General features: G+C 36.6%; 1 protein-coding gene across 1 annotated transcript; it reads right to left on the bottom strand.

Moving 5' to 3' along the window:
* Positions 1–44: 44 nt before the first annotated feature.
* On the bottom strand, positions 45–22,438 carry LOC110378200 (uncharacterized). Its single transcript, XM_021337358.3, has 4 exons — positions 22,066–22,438; positions 1,860–2,030; positions 1,314–1,606; positions 45–960 (listed from the first exon to the last, which is right to left on the bottom strand). Exons 1-4 carry the CDS (start codon positions 22,273–22,275, stop codon positions 282–284), a joined length of 1,353 nt encoding a protein of 450 aa, XP_021193033.3. The 5' UTR covers positions 22,276–22,438; the 3' UTR covers positions 45–281.
* Between the last annotated feature and the right edge of the window lie 129 nt (positions 22,439–22,567).

Raw genomic sequence — 22,567 nt, 5'->3', positions numbered from 1 at the left:
TGGGATTTTTAAGGATATTGTTGAAGTAATAAGAACAAAACCAATAGTAAGTATATCAATGTATTATTTATTAAAATTAATATTTACGACCACAAAGTAAACAAAAATCTCGGCAATATAGTTCAGGCACTTCCTGACAACAGAAGGCAACAGAAATACACTATTGACGTGTGAAATCTATGTTAAGTCATTTGTGCACTAGGTACAGTAAATACTGGCAAAAATAATTTAACCGTCGTTCAGACGCAGTCAGGCACGAATTTGTACATTGGCAAACATAATTAAACCCAAAATACTTTCACAGTTTGCTTATCGAGGTCCATCGTATCGCTCTTCCACTTTTCGGCTCCATCCAAAATGTCGGTGAGCTCCTCAATGTAACCTACCTCCTTGCAAGGTGACGGTGGTATGATACTTATTATAGGAATACCTATCTCTTGAAACGAACTCATTGAAGAAAATCCACTTTCATCTTCAATGTAATGCGGGGTGTGGTTATACACGCTTCTCTTATCAGTACTTCTAGTTTTTGTTTCCGTCTGTGTTTTAATATTTTCATCTTGTTGAGTGACTGTAATACCAGCAAAGTCATTTTCCAAACCACAAGAGAGTGGAGACGATGAAACAATGAAATCTGTTAGAGGGACATCTTTAACATCATCAAACTTGTCCGTAAGTCCATTGAAAGCGTCCTCGCTGTCGTAAATTGTGTTGAGGATAAATGCATTAGTCGTGTCCTCGTCTATAAGGTTTAAAGATGAATTCGATTCGTTATGTTCAAGAGTTCCATTAGACACAACATCACTCTTTATCGTGTCATTATTATCGTTGCAATTACAAGAGAGATCTGGTATTTTGGTACTGAGTACAGTATTGGCAAGAGTGATCAGTCTAGTTATTTCTTCAGTAAGCTTTTGAGAGCTATCCGTGTCGAATGACAAAGATAGTTTTGATTGATTCCTGAAACCAATTAGAAAAGACAATTAAGTCTTTAGATACTTGATATTGTAAAGCGAGTTCTAGCGTCCTATTGTGAAGTTAAAATGCTGGCTATTGAAATGATAGGAACAATATATTATGTAATTGGGACCCTCATGTCGAGGCCACAATAGTGCGTTGCGACAACACTAATGTAAGACGATGATGCATCGTTGCAACTCCTAAGATAGTTATGAATTATGATGCCTGTGATGGATATACCTATGTAGTACTTTTATAATTGGGATGATACTAAAAATTTTAAAAACGTAGCACAGAAAAAAAGTAAGTATACAGCTAGTAAATAATGAAGAGAAGATGAAAAAGTTTTTTACCAGGTTCCGTTGCAATCTTTGTAACCATTAACGTTGTTAATGGATTTACTCATTTTCCTCGCGCTTAACCTTTTGCCAGTAGTTAAGGAATACTCATGTTTGTTAACATGCAAGACGGATCGGGATCGTGGCAAGTCGACGACACTGTGGCATGGTGATGCATCTCTATGTGGCACCTCCTCAGGGCTTGGTGTGGTCTCAGGACTCTGGCACTCTATATGTTCCTTAACTCTGCTCAAAAAAGTCACCACCTGCTTAAGTAAAGCTATGTGCATTTGTCTGTTCGCTTCTGTCTGAAAATAAGTTACATTATGTGGGTGAAAGAATGTAGCCAAGTAATATTTGTCAAGAATTCGCTTAGTTCTTTCGAATTAAGAATATCGCTAGCAATACATGGATATTTAGCTATAAAATAAAATCGCAGTTTGTTGTGGTTAAAGTTACTTCGCAATGCCTTACATAACGATACAGAAATAAAATGAAAAGTAATAGATATTGGTGCACCAATAAAATCGCCATATGTTTATAAACCTTATGTTTTAGTACCTGTGTTAATTGCCATCTCAAGGTATCGATAGCCATGTTCAAAGCTGTTACTTCTGTGTCTCGTATGTTATGATTCTTCATCGGTTTGTCCGGAGCCATCACAACTTCGCCATTTTGCTCCGTTGTTCTGATTTTGGAAAGTTGAGAAAACCGCTCAATTCTTTCTGGAGCCTGTAACAAATAAATCCTGCATTGAATTATACATATTTAGGTACATAACAAAAGAAAACTTGCTATTATATAGAGTTACTGCCATTAGAATCAAATTCAAAAGGTAAGCCGATGAATCACGGATCTAAAAATAATTTCACTAAGCCGTCTTAGGTCAAAGATAATGAACATGCGAGCAGTTATGTTAATCACACACTATAATACAAGTATGTCGCTCGATGGATTCAATAAACCGAAGACGCACTTAATTATAGATGTCGACATTGTTTATAGACAACAATACCGCATCCATGATTATCTCAGGTTTTTGCGATTGTACCTTTGTGCGTGAGAGAGAGGTGCCTAAGTATTGTGTTTTTCAACTGAATTGCGCAACGGTAGAGTTGAAAATAAACGTAAAAAACAGGTACATAGAAGTGTATATGTAAGTATGTTTATAACGGCATAACGTAACACCAAATATCCTCACTTTCCTGCCACATCAGTCGCCACCATAGTTCTTATAACTGTCAATCCAAACGAATAAGTAAAATTAATCTTACATTTATTTATTTTGGTACTAAATTAACCTAATAATGATGACTCAAACAAAATCGCAACCGAAAAGAGCTGTAGAATCCGCATCGGAACGAGTGCCATATTGGAATCGATCGTCTAACACAAAGGGGCTCACAAGCTAAACTATAGTCCTGTCAATATCCTAAAATCAAAAACGATAACTTCAACATTATCGAACGCATTATTGAAGATTAGTTAATAAGCGTCTATTCAAACAACGGTCCTCTTATTAATGCCGCTTGTCTAGAACAGAATAAGCAAAAACTTAGGAGCACATGTAGGTGTAAATGATTGGCAGTGTCACAGTCATCCCACGCTTTTGCCTCGATTCATATTGACCTCTATGCGAACAATGAAAAAGTTGTGTTACTCGCTCTCGTTATTATCATAGCGCCTTCAAGATTCCACTACATGATCAAATAGAATATTGTATACTGACATAGTTAATCTTATTCCACAAAAGTGATTGTGAGGCGAGTAAGTGGTCGCCACAGGGCTAGATATAATTTCACTGTCGAAAGTGCCCCTAGCGATATCTATAGGAAGATAGAAAGGAACATAATATCGATCAAACAAGTAAACACATTCGAAAATAAAATTCACGCTACGTACCACTAGATACTCCCAGATAATGTAGGTAATCAAATCAACAATAAACATGATCAAATGAATGGACGATGACAAAGTGCGTGACCCCACCGTGACACTAAACAGTTTGATGCATTCAATGAGACCTACTATATGATTGCATTATTGTTTTATGAACAGTTAAAATTCCACGTGGAACACCGACCGCTAAAATCATAACGGACTTATTATTTGATAAACATTACGATGTAAATAACTTTAACGGATTCCAGTGCAGTTGGAGATCTGCCATCGTAGTTTACCGGTAGAGCTTTCATCCTATTTTCGAAACTGTGGTAATACTCGATCCCTACTTACACACTGACAAGTTAAATGGGTATTAAATCTAGGTCATATTCTCAACGTGACCACGGTAAGAATAGAAAGGAGATTGGGCAAGAATGTATGAAGTCTGGTCCAAATGTCCACCACGAACGAGACCTATATAATTAAATAGTCCACTTAATTTGAAGTAACTTGTACTAAGAAAGTAAAAAAAAAAACAATGCAAAAAAAAAAGTTATAGGCAAAAATGTATTCTTAATTTTCGGCAGTTTTTGTATGTTATCATTATAATTTTTATTTTATTCCACTTCCATTTCCGCACTTTATCTAATACTAAGATGAGTAAGACACATTTGCATATAAACAGCCCATATTTTTGCCCGATGGATGTACGAATCACTAACCAATTGAGGCGCCAGAAGTGCTTGAATATACTCAGCGGTTCCTGGTTCCAGCGGTAACTGGTGGTGTCTTTTCTCTAATAATGATCAATTCTATTTTGTCAGAAGTTACAGAAAGTACGAAAATAGAACATCACGAAAAGTAATTGAAAAAAATGAAATTGAAAAAATCTGTAAAATGTTGTATTTGATTTTGCTATAACTTTTTTCTGGCATTATATTTTTTTTTACTTTCATATAGGTCTCGTTCGTGGTGGACATTTGGACCGGAATCGCCCATTGTCCTTTGAAGATAAAGTAGCCATTACACTTAATTAAGGAAAACGTATTTTATGTAAGTGTGACGCTGATTTTAGTGAAGAAAATGATACAATTATAATATCCCGTTCACGCTGTTACGACGCCAACTAAGAAGCAGTTTTTGTTTTTGTTGTGAACGGAACAAACCGTTTAACAACATTAAACAGCGGTTTCTGGCGTTTTTCTTACAATTATTTTTTTATTAATTGGTGTCGCTGTGCTACCTTTATGGGAATGTGACATTTAGTTTATTTAGTTGAGTGTTCCGGTCGACTTGGTTGGGTGTCAGGTGGCGGGGTGGTGCCAGGTTCCTCTCGGTTTCTCATATGTCCGGATCGCTGGCATGGAACCGAACACGCGTGATCAAGGCCACTGGGCTACTGTTCTCAATTTACAATGTAATTTCCATCGTTAATACGGAGCAGAGATTGAATTAGAACCCACTAGGGATCCTAATAGTAATCTAGGTTGACAGACGAAGACGCGGTTGCTAAAGACTGTCTCACTATTGGTGGTTAAAATTTATTTTGATGCAAAATCTTGTTGAATTAGATGGGTAACAGGTTGATCACTTTTCAAATGCATCTGTTACCTTAAACCTTAATTCTTTATTCAGTATAATTGATCCCTAAAACTCTGTGTGATTAGAGCTTTGCATGTCAAAATAAATACATTATATTTAAAAAAAAGTACATTGATGCACACAAAATTGACAATGTGCAACACTGCAGTTTAGAAACATTTCGTGACAACACAACTGGTGACTTCGCCAAGTTCATAAGGTATCATTTTCACCGGTGTTGCGTAATTCTGACTCATGGCCCAAAAACTACAGTGCTGTCCGACCGAATTGTCGGTTGGTCGTCGGTATGGTGGGGTTGCCGTTTCAATGAGTCGGGTTAGCATCGTGGTGAGGCAAGCCCGTCATGCATAGCCGGCGATGCGTGACGACTGCGTCCGGCCTGAGCCCTCGGAAACATTAAGCGCCCTACCCTAACAACGCATAAAGGGAAATAGTACTGACTGACATTCCATTTTTTTCCAGTGTTTAAAAGTTCTCAAAAAAGATTGCTGTAATCGTTAATGTCATAAAAGAAATGAATAATTTAACCTTTTCATTTGTACCTGTACTACTGTTCTTCAAACTGTTTATCACTCCTCTTTCACGTTAATTGTAATTATATGGCTTTTGACAGATGCTGAGCTAACATTAAAATTCGCAATAATAAACTCCGTTTATTTTATTTCATTCCAAGAAATAATACCAAATCAAAAATCTGTATTCAGCCATGAGTAACAAGAATAAGATGGTGCGTAATGCAATCAGTATGTATAACGAATTAGTACAATCGAATTCACGAATTACTAATGAATTCAATTATTTTTTACAATCGATTTTTCTTGCTCTCTCATCACCGAAAACTTGAAGGTAACTTCCATCAAACCAGCAAACTTGGATCATCCAATCTTTTCCGACAAGTCAAAGAAATTATGGGTTCACCTTAAAAAAACTGCAAAACTTTATTTTAGACGTGTAAGGGTACATGTATTCATATGTTGCATATAATTCTCAGAAACCTAAATGCTTCTTTTCCGCCGTATTCTTCGTGCCTACTGCGGCAAGTGCTATTGTTCCAAATGCACACCTTTGTGAGCAAAACTAGTTGAATACTGGATTTACCTGTATATTACATACGAGCACATCTTCTCTACTATTGCGTATGCAGAAGCTACTAAAAGGAACCAGTAGTAATAAAAATGTGGTTGATTGCAAAAAGTCTTTCAAAATCAAACAATGATCATGACCACTATAATTTTCCCACAGTTTCACCGGCGCCCGAAAAGCATTATATCTCTACAACACTGAAAACCTGTAACTATCACTATGATACCATTTAACACCTTAGCCCTTATCTCAATCAGTTCAGCCGTTTGACCGTGAAAGCCTAACAAACGTGCTCACTTTCTCAGGACCCCTATCTATGGTAGTATTGATTTATATTTGGTTACTAAGCTACGCAACGCAGGTACCGCGTATATGTAAGTTGCCATAATGCCCTACAATATATATAATTCGAATGCAGACCGTTTGTCGATTGTTTCGTGCGTATGCGATGAGACTTACGTAAGGTATTAAGGTTGGTGCACACAAGTGTACTAGGATTAATGAAAAGACCGCACTTGGTTATATTCTTTTGGAAGTGAGTCTTAGCGAAGAATATACACTCAGTCGATACTTTTGCACTCACTTTCCGTTCATCGTCTACTGTCTCAGACAGTCTCAGAGTCTTCAGCTACAAACAACCTCAAATATAGAAGCCCTTTCTTCGATATCGATATTTAAAAGTTTACGATGCAGTTACGAGAATCGGTCTTCGTATACAATACATAACGTTAGTGGCATGTCATGGTGTTTCGTGTGTGATCGGCCTTATCATTCCCCTCACGTACATAGTTCGTGTCAGCTTCGTCTGCTTATATCAGATCCGGTACAGCCGTCGTTTGTATTTTAAATACATGGGGCATTATACTGCGGAACTTAGTACGAAGTTTTAGAATTAAATTACTTACTTAGCTACATCAAAATAGTCGGTGTTTATGGTTTGGAAGGAATGTGATTTAAGTTCTGGGAAAATAATGTCTTGTAGGTGGTCTTGTGCTTGTTTACTTTCCATGGGATTTTTAAGTTGTTACGTTACCGTATTTTCCTGCAATGGTCCTTTAGAAACTCAGTTTTCAATTCATCATCGTCATCCTTTTTTATCGTTCCACTGCTAGGCACAAGTCTTTTCTCACACATGGAGAAGGATTTAGCTTTAATCACCACCCTTGCTGTATGCGTTTTGGTGATTTCAGATGTTTGTATAGTCTAGGTTCCTCTTTTAAATATACATAATAATGTACATACAAACGTAGAAATGTTGGATTGGTACTTGGCTGGTACTTTATCCAGTAGGCTACTACGCCAGGCTTTACTTAATTATGCCTCCTTAGCAACCAAACGCCATTTATCATTTTACTTTTTCTTCGAGATCAACATCTACTGTAATACATCAAAGATTCACGAAACAAAAATCTCATAACAAACTGCAACAGTTTTCTAACAATTTCAATGTTCGAAACATCTGTTATGTAAACAAAAGCAGCCGAAACATTTGTTTACTAATACACGCAGGTATTGCGAAATAGAGCGAAATACTCTTCTGTAACAACATATTTGCATACACAGCGTCAGTAAAACGTAAAACCCGTAAAAGTTAATATCTATTCACGCAAACTTTTTTCTTAAATCATGCAAATTTATTTAAACAATTAAACATTTATCGATGGCACGCAATCTAATTGTAATTTGAAAACTATTGACTTATCATGTCATGATTGGTGGCAATAATTTGTTCGAGCATCGTGAGTACCGGCAGCGTAAATAATCACGCGGGTTGTATGTATGCCCATGAAACTAGAGGGATATTATATTGAAAGGTAATAACTACGCCTTTAGTAGGGTGTCCTCCTGTGGTGTGTTTTTTATGAAAAAAAATCGCTTTGACAAGACCTTACGCTTGTACCTAGGACATATGTAGGTATCATTTCTAGCATATACCTGAAACAGGTATAACAACTGCTATCTTAACATGTGTTTAACAGACACTCAATATTATCTAGAACAGCGCCCTTTTATACTAACTTTTTTAAAGATTGTAGGAGAAAGATTTGAATCAAAAATCCAAAAATCCGTTTTTGCACCCTGCGATACACGTCATATAAACTTAAATTCCTAACCAGCAACATTCTTGAAAATACTGTGTAACTCTGCGGTGATACTAAATAATATCTACTTACTGATAGTTTCGTATTGCGAGACCACCTCGTAAGCAGATCAGATTGTAGATGTTTCATGCAATACTTTAGTACAAGTGCCTTTACTTTCTCCAACTGTTTTGAAATATACTAGAATTTATATGTAGAATTCCCAATCTCTAAATAAAATAACAGACATTAGGTAAACCTTTTATTCCAACTATGATATTTAGGAAATTGTATATTCAAAGTTTTAACGGTTTCCCTGCTTCATACCCTGAAAATCCTAGGTCATGATGACTGCTAAGTAACACAGAATATAACGCCTCTCGCGTGTAGCGGTTCTCTATTCTCATGGCCCCAACATGGTTACGCGCTAAAAAACTGTGTCGTCTTATTGTAGTTTGAATCATGTTCACACGGGAAATATTTATAACACCGTATATAATGTAGAAGATAAATCTGATGCTGAGGTATACTCCTATTCTGCGTATAGCGTCAATTTCTTGTTTGCAGATCAGTTGGAGGAAAGAACACAATTTAAAGACAGCAATAGCTTTGTGGACGTCAAAAGCATTCAGCATCTTACATAGATACCCATCTGACAATATTGAAGAATGCTTGGCTTTTCTAAAGAAGACAAAGTAAAAGGATTATTGCGCTTCATTTGTACACGCAAGACGTAGTAGGTATAAGAAGGCAAATTAAGGGTCCGATATTTTTGATTGGCCATTTTATAATGCCGGTCACGCTTGCCAAAAAAACCTGCTAGGACGCAGTCCCTGAAAAGTTCAATCCCCTTTAAGTGAACTACTATTTCTCATTAAACACGTACCGTAAATAACAAGTTAAAGAAATACTCGCTAATAAAACACATAACAAGGCTATTACGATACTGATGGTACCGCATTAACGATTACCTGTACCTAATAGAAGCGAGTAATCGATTATCCAACATTGAGAAACTTGTACAAATTATCATGCTTGCCGATCGAGCCAATTAGGAGCGATATTATTGCGGCTGCGACGTGCTTACTATTAGGCGTACAAAACTATAATCAAGGTTTCTTTATGCGTAGTTTGATACAATTATCTCTGGACCTCGAGACGATTCATGAGCCTCCAAGAAGAATTGAAGCGAAAATCCTGCGTCTTTTGGACAACACTGACTGCATCAAGTCACTAAACGCATCAAGTCTTCAGTGATTATCTTCTTCCGAAAATAATTAGTCAAAATCTCCAAAACCCATCTCATTGTTCGAACAGACCAATTTATCTGCGCACATAGTAATTTTAAGTTCAAAAACCTTTCCTAGAAGCATAGTTTTTTCTATATCTAAATAATTCATAGGGCTACGCTCCGCCGACGATGGCGTTGAAACAATTTGTTGGTAGTACTTTGTTTTTTTATCAGCGAGACAGGTGTTAGTGAGTCATCCAGGTCGGCTCCAGGCGTGTATGTGCACAGTGGCCACCCATGTGGAACTACACATGTACTTATACCAAGCCTTGGCACAGAAAGAATTCACGCTACACCACCCACCGAATATACCTAAAGGACTTGATACTTGGAACTTTTAAAGATAAACGTAATAGCAAGTGTAAAGTACTCTTCTATACATATTTTATTTGTAGGTATGTGCGGGGGGTGCGTGACGATTCTAGATGAGAGACCACTCCTCATGGGTAAAGTTAACTTAGAATGACCAATAACTTGTGAACCGATTAGTACTTGTGATGATAGTTTGAACGTAACAGTTTTCAGAAAACTTAGCCTTCACCAGACGTGCAAAATTCCAAACCAGTACGGCAAAATTCTTAAAAACAACATAACGATTCTCATTTACAGATTCTCATATTATATGGCCAATTAGTCCTTAAGAACATCGACCACACAAGTAGTAAACCACTATTGAGTTTCAACACGCTTCCAGTAACTTGCTATTTATATAAGCGTTGTTTTTGTGGTTAGACACATCCACAGGTTTTAAATTAGATTGAATAGGGCGAATAATAATTTGAAGCCAGTGAAGCTTGACAGTTATGATATAAGTAAGCTGTAAAGCAAAAACTAGAAAGAAAGAAGAGAAAAACGAAAACCTTTATTTGAACTTTGATCTCCACCGGAACTATGAAAACTTTTATAACTAAATCAGTAGTTAAAATGTGGAAAAAGTATCGAACTGTCCTTTTAGGATTCGACAATTATGAGAGAGGAATTTCTACGGAAAGTCATTAAGTACCTTATTAAAATATATATATTTTTTCCTGCTAGCCTTTGTAGCCAGACACATGATCTCATGATCAACATATTTCATAACATTTTATTTATATATTCGTTCTCATATAATAAAAAAAACTGCTGAGCATCTGCTTACAGGGCAGATTAAGCCAGGTGTTTTTCGCATTATTGGCTTCCAATCTCCGATGGAATTTGCCACCTGGTCACACCTGTTGAGACTGATTTACTTATGATTTCGATGACCGATTGCTGCACGCGATTTAATGCTAAAGAGAATATAGTATATATCTGCAGTAATAAAGCTGAAGAGTGTTTGTTTGAATACACTAATCACAGTTCTGAATGAAGTATTCGGTGATAGGTTTTTCCTACTTAGGTGCAAATCGAGTCGACCTAGGGATAGAGAGATAGATCACGAACATTACCAATAGGCAATCCTATGCGGTTCCAATGAACTTGGTAGATCAAGAATATCATTGAGGTTACTCGTTTAATTTTGTCATGTAAACAAAATTCTTGAGGAAGTGTCGTGATTTGAAGTAATTAAAAATGTTACAGCAAGTAATAAATTGCTTCGTGAATTATAAATCACTCTTTGTTCTTGTTTTTTAAACATCTATTAGTTCCGTATTGCAGTTTAGCCAATTAATCCACAACCTGATGATTATTTCGGTTGTTCCTATTTTAAACCCATGTGCCAACTTAGTGAATGGAGAAGAATGCCACGATTCAGGACGCCTCATCGTCCTAGAGTCACAGACACGTAGGCAAAGAGGAAACATTTTAAGCATCCATCTACAAGACGTCCAAAATTTCAAAAATTCTAAATGGCAAAGTTGATAAAGATACGTGGATGCACTTTTTAAATACCGTGTGTTTTTGTTGTGGGTGCAACCATGGGTGGAATGGAATCTAGTATATGTTATTCTAACTCTCCTATTATGTTATTCTAACAAAGCCAACCAAATATTTGTATAAGAAAGTACGTTGCAAGAAAACATCGCGGTAAGATTCGCGTAACAATAAGCGTGGCAACAAAAATATAATCACGATTATCGAATAAAAAATAACCAGTACTTATTCGAGTCGTAAACATTCGAACACTTTTTATGGCGAAACTGATGTGGTTACACTCTCAAGCAATAAATAGGTATTGAACGTACGGAAACCTGCTATCGATTAAACCTACATAAATTATTATTACATGTTTTGTTACGCGTATAACATAACTTGGAACAATAAATTTTAATAGCAAGGTCGAAGGCTCTTTGTGCAAGTGTAATGATTAACGTCATTCTTCTCAATAATAATGGCGTCCACGGTCGATTTCGACCAGGGCGGCTGTTCTCATATAGTACGCAGGACATATTATAGTGGACAAGCATTGGCGCAGACAATTGCACTCACTATTCCTTCACTCTCATAACCCGGGGACGGCAATGACACGACCGGAAAGAGATCAGGCGCAGGACCGACATGAACGTGCTCTCCGATGCACGGGTGAATCAATGTCCATCTTCCAACTACGGGCTGCTTTGAGAAAGTTTTAGAAAACCCTCAGTGGCCCGACCTGGGAATCGAACCCGAGACCTCGGGCACAGCAGCCGCGCTTGCGACCACTAGACCAACGAGGCAGTATGTCTTCACAATATGAGTACACAGGAACAATAAACAGGCTGATGATGATGGAGGTGATGAGGCTAGACAGAATGATTTTGAAGATGACACCAAATAATGATCGATCGATTGGTCATACAAAAAATTATCTCCTATCTTGAAGTTATTGCAAAAAATCTAGGTAAAGAGTGACAAAAACATGATATTTGAAAGATATTTGCCTTTCAGTCAAAAAACATTTATTTATATACACGTTTTGATCACGTTGGTAAGTAAACGTCTTATTGTACAGAAACCAGACCATTCTACAGCTCACTATAAATGGTTGCTTTTTCCGATTTTTGTGTTCTTTTAGAAGAAGTGAGTAGGTATATATTAAACCCCCTAGGACAATAGTTCTTTTAGTACTACGGCATATAAATTAATATCTACATAGGTTAATCTACTCTAAACAAACTTCAAAATAAAAACGATAATTAAAATATAGCGTCAGGTAGCAATCTATTGCTGTTTAGAAGAAAAATAATAAGTCACTAGAAATGTTCTCATAAAATACGAGAGGCGTGTAAGAATTCAAGACCGTTCATTTAACAGTAACCTTGAAAAAGTGGTATTCAAGAACATCTTTTTAGTTCATAAAAACTAACAATGGCTTACCGATAGATTGCTTTCCCATCACTCGTAAGCAATACTTGAATGAATTAATGAAGTCGCTCATCAATTAAACAGGTTTACTTAAAAATGATGTTAACTAGTTGTTTGTGGCGGTTTCACCCGCGCCCAGGAGGAACATTTTCCCGAATTCGGATAAATGTAAATAAATAAATAATCAGTCTCACTCTGTCAGCGTAATCTTCTAATATTCTATCTAGATAGGTAACTGTTGTTGATCATACCAGGGATACCTACCTAGTTGTTTGTGCCTAATGTCAAAATTCTAACTCCAGTAATCAAATCCACAGATAGATCGAATATTAAGAACGGCCGTAAGTGCATTAAACCGTTCATTCATCACAAATATTCACAAGACGCAAAAACTAGTTTTCAATACCTATAGTTTTTGCAGAATAGTCTCAATATCAGTATTTGCGATTACGAGGCGTTGACCTTTGCTTAAATTCTAAGCATTCGTCTTATTTGGTGGACACAAAATGGGTCTTAAGTAGGTATTCTGTGTTTTGGCAAAACCACAAATGCGGTTACCTATGGGGTTCCTATAGGCTCATTAAATATGAATAAATTAGTCACCATTTTATTGTTTCCTTCGATTCTTCGAGGAAGGGTATTGAAAAAAAATACATCATACCTGATTATGAATACAAAAGTAGGGCCGAGACTTAGGGCCATCATCAACACAGCCACAGGACGTCAACTACTGAATGGAAGCCACTCCCATTGATTTCAAAGTCACCAGTCGCAAGTGCCTTTTTTTAACGACGTCCAAAATCATCAAATGACCCCCTCCCGCTGTGGGCTAGCAGCGGTGAGGGTGTCTTATCATCATCCTCATCCTCCGAGCCTTTTCCCAATCATGTTGGGGTCGGCTTCCAGTGAGGGTGTCTTACTCACTACTAAAATCCGTCGTGTTCCGTCGTAGGCCTTTTTATGTACCAGGTCCGCGGTAACTCTTTCGAACAATCCCGCAGCCCCGTCACAAGTGCCTTGAGTCCATTTTGTCAGGTAGTCTGACCACCTGGTCGGTCAAAATCTCGTTGGTGGCCGTCCTACGCATAGCTTACAGACCTATAATTAATTATATTACATACTTTGCTTTTAGTAAGAGTAACAAGTCAATAATCTCGTACCGTACCTATTCGAGTTTGCTCACAGCGGTCGTTGACCTTGGCCGCCGAGGTATGAAATTAATAAGAACAATATTTTCGGTCGCATGCTCTAAGAAATGACTGAACGTATTCGCACTTAATGAGCTATTATCTTCACATCGATTAAAGGATAGATAGGTGAATAACATTTGCCGTTTATTAAAGTGTCCATTAAATATTTAGCTACTTTTCCAGAAAGAAGGAGGGTAAAGGGCAAATACCAACAATAACACTGTGAACACAAATTTTTAATGAACTTTCATAATGCGAACTATCGTACCTTCTACAAAAAGTTACAATATTATTGCTCTGTGCTATATGCTCCATTACATGCCTTTGTTAAGAGGGGCCTCCCTCTTACGCTTTTCGGATCGCTGACTCTTCAACTGAATGCATACAACTTCTATTTGCAGTCTTTGGCAAAAGTATACATACAATTGTTTGGTCATCATATTCCTCACACCAACTTCGAAGTCTGTATTTTCATCGGTATTTTTTTCTGAATGAGACCATAAATAGTAAGTATGTCACTAGAATAAAAAACTAGACACTATGACGGTACAATTAAGTAAATGTAGTTGCTATGTTTCTCACAGAGATGTGACTAAAACCGGTACATACACGCCTTCAGTAACTAGTATTACAGTTTTTTTTTTGTTATTCTGCGAAATGAGGTATTAATAATAAACACGAAGAGACACAAATACAGAAACTGCTGCCTTATTATTTTGAGATCTGGGTTATATCGTTTCCGAGCGGCGTTTGTTAAATGTGAATGTGATATGTAGGCAACTAAGTAGAGCTTTTGCAAGAGAATCTGAATCATTTGTTTGTGCCTAAGATTTTTTTCTTGTTCTAGATGAATTTTGAATGTACAACATATCATGTGTGGCGTTTTAGTGGCAACTAGGTACTTGTGAAAACCACATGAAAATTCATTCTACAGTTGAAGTTTGAGACGGTGAGATAGACAGACTCTTTAATTAGAGGTAAGTATATCTAAGTTGTGATAGTTAAGTATAACATGGTTTGTGTTTATACAGTAAGGAACAGCATTCGCAACAACAAACCGTTTTTAAAACAACATAATTGTAACTCCGTAACGGATTGCTGACTTCCCAACGAGCACAATATAACATGGCGCCTGACGTCTTTGCCGACTGTACTTACATTTGAAGATATTGTAAGTAAAATAAACGAAATTTGAATATTCTCAATACATGGAAAAAATGGTGTAATATCTTAAATTACGGCAATTTAAGTACCCAAAAGGAACCAATATAACCCTATTCCCATTTTCTGCATCCATCTCTATTTAACAGCCAGTATTAAGATTGCCGATTGAGAGCTAGATCTCGCCAGTGATAAGAAGAAAAAGAAAAGTCCTATATTTTCAATGGTATATATAGGTCATCAGAGGTTCATGTAGCCTCAAAGATTCAGCCATTCAACAAAAAAAATAACAGCCCGCATAACACTCGTCAAGTATTAAAGACGAGAAGAGGAAGAAAGGTCCCATTTTTAAGCATCACGTGCTCTCAAAAGACAGCTGTAACTAGAGTAAGTCAGCAACAAGATAGCCACGTCTTAAACTCGCAGACAGGAATGCAAGGCCGTCCATCCAGTTACCTTCTGATTGCAATCCGTAGGTGTTTGAGTACCCACTTCATCTGAGCAATGCCTGATACACTATCAGTCGATATCGACTTTAATCTTACAGTTATCTTTTTACCACGGTTATGTGGGAACCGAATAGAATAGATAACGGATTGTAAGTTGTGTTCTTCCCTATTTCTCTTGAATTGAAATGTTAATCTTATTGCTGTGTAGCTTCTTATTTCTGGTACTTACAGCATAAATATAGGTATGAAATTAGAATATCAATATAAAGCGTAAGGCATATTGTATTTTTAATGAAATGATTTGAAAAAAAAAACACACAATTTGGATTAAAAAGGACTTGACACTATTAGGAGACTCCAAACAGTTAGCTTATACCTAGTTCATACAATTCAAAATAACGATCTCTCACGGTCTCATTGAATATGATAAAACTCTTAGCCAGGTCACCAAAATAGGTATGTGCCTCCACATCATATATTTCTTCAGGTAGGTACTAATATTGTAAATACGAATATTTATTTTGTTTGTACCCTACAGACCCCATGAGACCGCATGAGATAACTAGTCATATTGGTAGCAGTATACCTTTATTGCATATATTTTATGCAGTAAAACGACATATCACATCAAGCTCACAAGTTGCCTATTTTGGCAAGTATCAAGAATACTTGACCCGTACATATATGTCAATAATGTGAACACCGGGTCACGACCAAATAAGAAATTACTATTATCTTTAAGGCTTGGGTTAATACGAAGATCCTTATAAGAATGTATACTAGCATATTTATCTCCTAAATAAAGTTTTAAATATGGTAATTAACAAAAGTATACTTACTTCATTCGAGCAAACTCACATAACTCAGAAATAAAATCTTATCCTTGATTCGTTTAATACACTTCAATCAACATTAATTAGATTTGGAGAAATCGTATTACTCTCAGTCTACTAGGTTTTGCACCCGCATACCAATTCTATAAGAGGATACGATTACAATCGACCTTCACCCAACAGTGTTAATCAAATGCCTAATCCAATAATTTGCATAGAAATAATTCGATGCAATCAAATATTTTTTTCCCTTACCTAAGCCTGAAGAATGGGTATCGAACTACATAACATCGTTTTGTCCACCCATATCTGTATTTTCTTGACATACAAATCTGTTGATTAGAGGGCTACATCCTACCATGGCTTGAAGTACCTACCCCCCAGTATATCTTGTTTTGAGTAACGTGTACAACAACGTGAAAGCAAAACAATAACTCTGCTATTGTATATTTCATAAAAGAAAGTTTCTAAAAACCTGCAAAAACCTTTAGCAATTTTTGAAAACCTTCGCTCATAACCTTTGTTTAAGCAGAAACCTTAAAAAACAGTAGCCAAAGGTTAAACGAAAAAGTTTTTACTTTTAAACAGGTTTTCCGCAGCTGGTTACTTAATTGATGTAGCATTTAGAATCGCTGGCGACCTGCGACCCTAGTTTCTTGCTAAGCCTGGCGCATAGCATTTCTTTTCTAAGTACTTGAGAAACGTTCCATGGTTTATCACCTTGCCTTGATGCAGTATATAAAGACGTTTTTTAATACCTTTGTAGCGAAGTGGATAGGGGGATACAAGCATCATTTTTTTTTTCATCATTTATTTACCACAACCTTTACGTATTCTAAAATTATACAGACAGTTAGTTTGTCCAGTCATATTTGCATAATTTTTTTTTTTTCTTAAAAAGCTAAGTTCTTAAGCCCTTTATATGCCGGTGCCGCGGTAACTCTTTCAAACATACCCGCAACCCCGACAGGCTTTGACCCTGCTAGGCCTCACTGACAGAGCACTTTAGTAGCTTCATAATAGGTATAATATTAGATGGATAAAAAAGGCGCATAATAAATTAGTCACCCTGGACAGATAAAGCCGGACCTACACATTAGGCATATGCATGCGTGCTGCAATGCGCAGATAATGTCTTCATTTTGAAACTAATAATAATAATCGTTAACATAGTCAAGTATCTTCGCGTGCAATTCTCAAAAGATGTGGCAATCTCTTCATACAGCTGCCAATGTGAAACTTTATATTTCTCAGGCTATAAAAAGGTTTAGCTTTAATATCTTATGTTGAAAAGGTTCTGAATATACCAGCGTTTGATTAAATGCGAAAATACATGGTGATTACATGACTTGAGAAATTACATCAAATCAAGAAATGTTTCGAAGTGCAGTATACATGGGTGTATTGTTAAAAATGAAACTCTAATTATTTCTTGCATACCCCTATAATTCTCAAATTACGAAAGTAATGTGAACATTTTTACTAAACGCCATTACATACTTGCAAAAGCTATTGTTCGCATTTCCTAACTAAATCTGATATCGGAAATGTGGTAAAAAAACAGTTAGGTTCATGGTGCCTAAAACCTCGACGATTAAAACAATGGTGGCCTAATAACGGACTACGGTGATCCATTGCGAAACACTGATTCACGAAATTAAATGAATAGCTCTTGATAAAGCAGTCAAGAACAATGGTGTCAATGAAACAATAAACAAATCAATGAAAATTTAAACAAATACAAGTACTAAGAATTTTTGACAATGAGACAAAAGCCCATCTTGGTCTGCATCAAAGATACGGCACATACCTAATTGATTAGTAAGCAATTGTAAGAAAGCATTTATAACTTATACACACTTATATTATCCAATACAATAGACAAACCTTTCTAGTTTGCAAAATCATAAATACCTACTTTCTAATGACTAACTTGTATCTTGAGTTAATAAGCATATTAAGGCGCCGAATGCCCGAATTGGCTTGTCTCTAACAATTTTTTGACCATATCTATACAGTTTTTGACGTATTTATGTACGAGAGAGAAAGAGAGTGTTTTGTGTGCATTCAGCCTCTGAATGCAAATCAACCTATTTTAACAATCAGTCTATCCTTTAGTTTAGACTTAGAGTATCCTCACATTGCAGACTAAACAGTCAGTGTACGGTTAGGTACTCTGACTCGTCAATCAAAACGTGGACTAAATTCTTCTCGAGTGTTTGTCAAAACACATTGTAATTTGTTTATGTAGTTTAAGCGTGTGTTTGCAAAGATTTCTGATTGATATTGTCTTTCAAATGATGATCAGTATGTCGTAATGATGCTTGCTCAGACAGTATGGTAACAAATGCGCATACATCCAAAGCCATTTTCAATTCAAAATATTTACACCTCGCTAATTCAAGTATGAAGCATTGTCTATACATCTCCTTGATTAAAATGCAATTATTTTTTTGTATAAGAAATTGGATGTTTTAATGAGTATTTGTAACAAACTTTCGCCCTACGGATGTGCATCCTTTTAACTGTGGGAAAAAACAACCCTTTCATTGTACAATTCTTGACGCCGTTAATGACAGTCGGTTAAGAATAATTGTTAGCAAAAAACTTTAAAGTTCGTCTTGAATTTATTAGGTCGACCGTTTAAGTACAGTTATATTGTAAAGCAATGGCCTTTACTCCCTATAACTTCATGTCTATGTATGCGTAATACATGCATAACTATATCAGGTTAGATGATTACTAAGCATAGGCTTTTTGTTTCCTAGCGTATGTTTCCTTTTCCAGTTGAATGATTTTTGCATGCATCTAGGATAGCATTAAGGCATAAGACAAACTCCTCATTCCACATTCAGGACCAACGCATAGTTGGCAACTGCAGTTCAAATTAATTCGTTAATCTGCATTCAAGGACTCCTAAGGTATTCCTATTCATTACCTAAGCACTTGGAAAAACATATTGTTAAGTAAAAGGTAATGGGGAGACAAACGACAGACATTAATATGTAGGGACATTCCTGGTACACCCGTAGGATATAAGTACATACGGTTTAGGGGAAATTAAATTCCCTTGGCAAACAAAAACATTCGAGATATGTGGATAAGGCTCTACTGATTATATTGGTCTGTCATCTATTACGTGAAAGGTACATTCTTGAATAATACACTTAGCAGCATAAATTGCACCTTAGCAAAGCAGATGCAGCATTTGAAGAAGTAATAGGAAGGTGAAGTAACTTCGGTGTATTTTGCTGGTATCTTTAACAGAGCGGGTGGATATGTACCTATTACTTGCTGGATTTATTTCACCTGATGTGAGGAGTATTAAACCAGTTAAATAATCAGATATTGAAGACCCTCAAGCTTTCGCTTTACTTCTTCTTATACCCCAGCCTTTACAGCAACTCAAGCGTGACACCGTGAACAGTTCACAACACCATAATAATCGTCGATGTATCTCCATTTCCCACATCCCACAAAAGGAGGATAGCGTGAACAATGGAGGCACTATCATCCTTTCTGATCGCGAGAATTACACTCACAATACCACTTCCGACAGGGAAGTGGCGGGTTTGTGATTTTTGTTCTCTCTGTTTATTTACATGCCGATGTCATGTTTCAATAATTTTAATGGAATCAAATATTCCAATAATAATATTCCAATTCCAATAATAATTTTAATGGAATAATAAGTCGTGGTGGCCTAGTGGGTAAAGAACCAACCTCTTGAGTATGAGGATGTGAGTTCGATTCCAGGTCAGGCAAGTACCAATGCAACTTTTCTAAGTTTGTATGTACTTTCTAGGTAAATCTTAGACACCAATGGCTGGTAAAAAGGTGAAGGAAAACATCTTGAGGAAACCTGGACTATAGAGTCTGAAATCACCAACCCGCATTGTACAAGCGTGGTGATTAACGCTTGATCCTTTTCCGTGTGAGAGGAGGCCTGTGCCCAGCAGTAGGACGATAAAAAGGCTGTAAAGGTAACAAATATTCTTATTCGTTTTTCATAAGTTTCGACGGTTTGCTAGCTGAAGCATTGAAGTCCTTTTAATAGAAGCCATAAATGTTTAATAAGAAACATACACATAAGTTCGATAAATTCCACTCTAGCAGAATCCCTGACCCTGTCCCTGTTTCATTCTACCATTTTGGTTTCGAGACCCTAAATACTCATACAACTCTCATCATCATTTTTTTTACCTCTGTTCTAGACCATATGAAGAGAAATATACACGAATATACAACTGATGGCAGCCTGGAAATAACATTGTAACTGCATCGAATAATTTCTTCTTCATTGAGAATTGCTACTTAAGTGTACTTACGAAAGAGATCATATTTATTTACCCGAGTTGGATTACGAGTCAAAAGATAGTTGATGCCACTTCTAGCCCTATCAGTCCGTTTGCAATAGCGATAAAAAATGATTGCAAATAATTTCCACAACGTATGAAAAGTGGAGAAACACGCATGTGACCTCATATCAATATTTGGGTAGAAGGAATCCCTTACATAGAAAGATAAGACACGTAATTCCTTTAATTGCTCACTCAAGTCATATTTCTGAAGAGAAATAATAATATTTTTATCATTTTTGTTCTCTGCAAATCGGTATTCATTCTTTCATAAGGAGTGATTTTATTTGTTTACTGAATAATTTATCTAAGAAGTAATTTATAACAAAAGAAAAATAATAGAGTAATATATTATACTAGTGTTACTTTTAGTTTTAATGCATTTGAACATCAAATATAAATCACTTTCAATCTTCACATTTTATACCGAGCTTTGATTCTCACGCAAAAAGTTTTTCGTGTGCCATTGTTTGGAACTGTGAAAACAAATGAAACTCAATTTGTTTTTGTCATACATATTTGTATTATTATAACTGATGTAAAAACGTTAGCCGTTATTTTCATATGAACAGAGGTATCATTACGACCGGTCGGAAGGTCATTGGAGCAACAGTAAAAGTAGGCTCCGCCATCATTTTAGTGCTCATTTTTACACTAACCTAAACAAATCTATTATTATTTAATGAGAGAACCTGTTCCATACTTCGGATTTTAGGATACTCTTGCGTTCTGGTATATGCACAAGGACCTAAAGATAATTGTGATGCGAGAGGAAAAGAATCGCTAGGACGGACATGTAATGGGGTAATTACACCGTAGGGTCTTTTATAATGTCTTGAATTCCATATTGTTCTGCATGACTTTGAACAGGTGCTTTGTAGGACTAAGTATCAGCTTCCGATATGCTCGCAACATGTGCCGGATCTACGGGGTTCTGCTCCGGCAAAATTACATGAGAAGCAAAGCCGTGCCCGCTGTACCGAGTCGGACTTCGTGGTTATTGTTTGTTACTCCATAAGATACTTCATAATATACCAGTCCCATTATTATACAGTGTTATTTCTACAGTGCGTAGGCCTTTGCCCGTTCCATTAATCGCATTCTAATGATTCTGTCCTAATTAGACCCGTATTTCTACTAAGCAGAACAAAGTTCCCACAATGCCAGTGATGGCACTTATTAGCCGAGGGAAAATACGCTCGTTTTGCACAGCATGTCAGCCGACTTAAGTATATGAGTGAGAGTAACCTGACTCGATAAACATGAATAACAACTAAGTATTCTTTTGGCATCACTAAAATCCAGCAAAAAGTTTCTCGTGCAGATAATTGAGTAGAAAAACAAAACATGCTATTTATTGATACACAAAGTCAAACTTTGGTAAATGCCGCTAAAGAAATTCATGGTAAAAGTACTGGACACTTGATTATAAACAACACGCACTTCCTATAGGAAATGCAAATTATTTATGATAGGAAGATACTAAATAGGAGGCGCAAGCAATATCGCGCGGTAAAGTTATTTTAAATACTTTCACCTCATTTTAAAAAAAGGTTATAACTATGACTTACATTTTCGACAGCTTCTTTGGTGTTGATGCGCTGTTGCGCTTTAACCGAGTTCTGCCTCTTGGTGGTGATCGTTGATCTCGAAGAGTAGCGGTTGGACAGCCTCCTCGCGAAGTTGCTCTTGAAGTCTTCACATCTCATAATAGACTCTACTGGTCTCCCGAACCCGTCGTCCGTATGGCCGGGAACCTCGTCAGTATGATCCATGAACATTGTTGTTTACCAAACACATTAAAAGTCATTATATACGAGCAAGTTCATTGAATAAAGATCGCAGTTTGAATTTAAATGACGCTGGCGATCGCGCGCGCTGCATGCAACCGTTACCGTTTGCGATGTATGTTGTACTGACTCTTGCCCACCTGCCTTGTTTACACCTAAGGGACACTACACTCGGCAGTGTTATCTTAGGTTAGTGATTTGGGCAATAAAAATAAGTCTGACTAACTGTAATTTATATTTAGTAGGTTGTATTTAATTCTTTGGACAATTTAATAAAAGTAAT

The sequence above is a fragment of the Helicoverpa armigera genome, chromosome 1 (genome assembly GCF_030705265.1).
Source record: "Helicoverpa armigera isolate CAAS_96S chromosome 1, ASM3070526v1, whole genome shotgun sequence".
NCBI lineage: Eukaryota > Metazoa > Arthropoda > Insecta > Lepidoptera > Noctuidae > Helicoverpa > Helicoverpa armigera.
Note: the sequence above shows the minus strand (reverse complement) of the source record. Positions and strands in the feature narration are given on the sequence as shown.

What these genes read in the sequence shown, in the direction of transcription:
- LOC110378200 (XM_021337358.3), bottom strand. Translation starts at nt 22,275, where the DNA reads ATGTTCATGGATCATACTGACGAGGTTCCCGGCCATACGGACGACGGG. An exon ending in CCAAAGAAGCTGTCGAAAAT is followed by an intron (nt 2,031 to 22,065) that starts GTAAGTCATAGT and finishes TATTTGTTACAG; the next exon opens with GCTCCAGAAAGAATTGAGCG. An exon ending in AAAGATTGCAACGGAACCTG is followed by an intron (nt 961 to 1,313) that starts GTAAAAAACTTT and finishes AATTGGTTTCAG; the next exon opens with GAATCAATCAAAACTATCTT.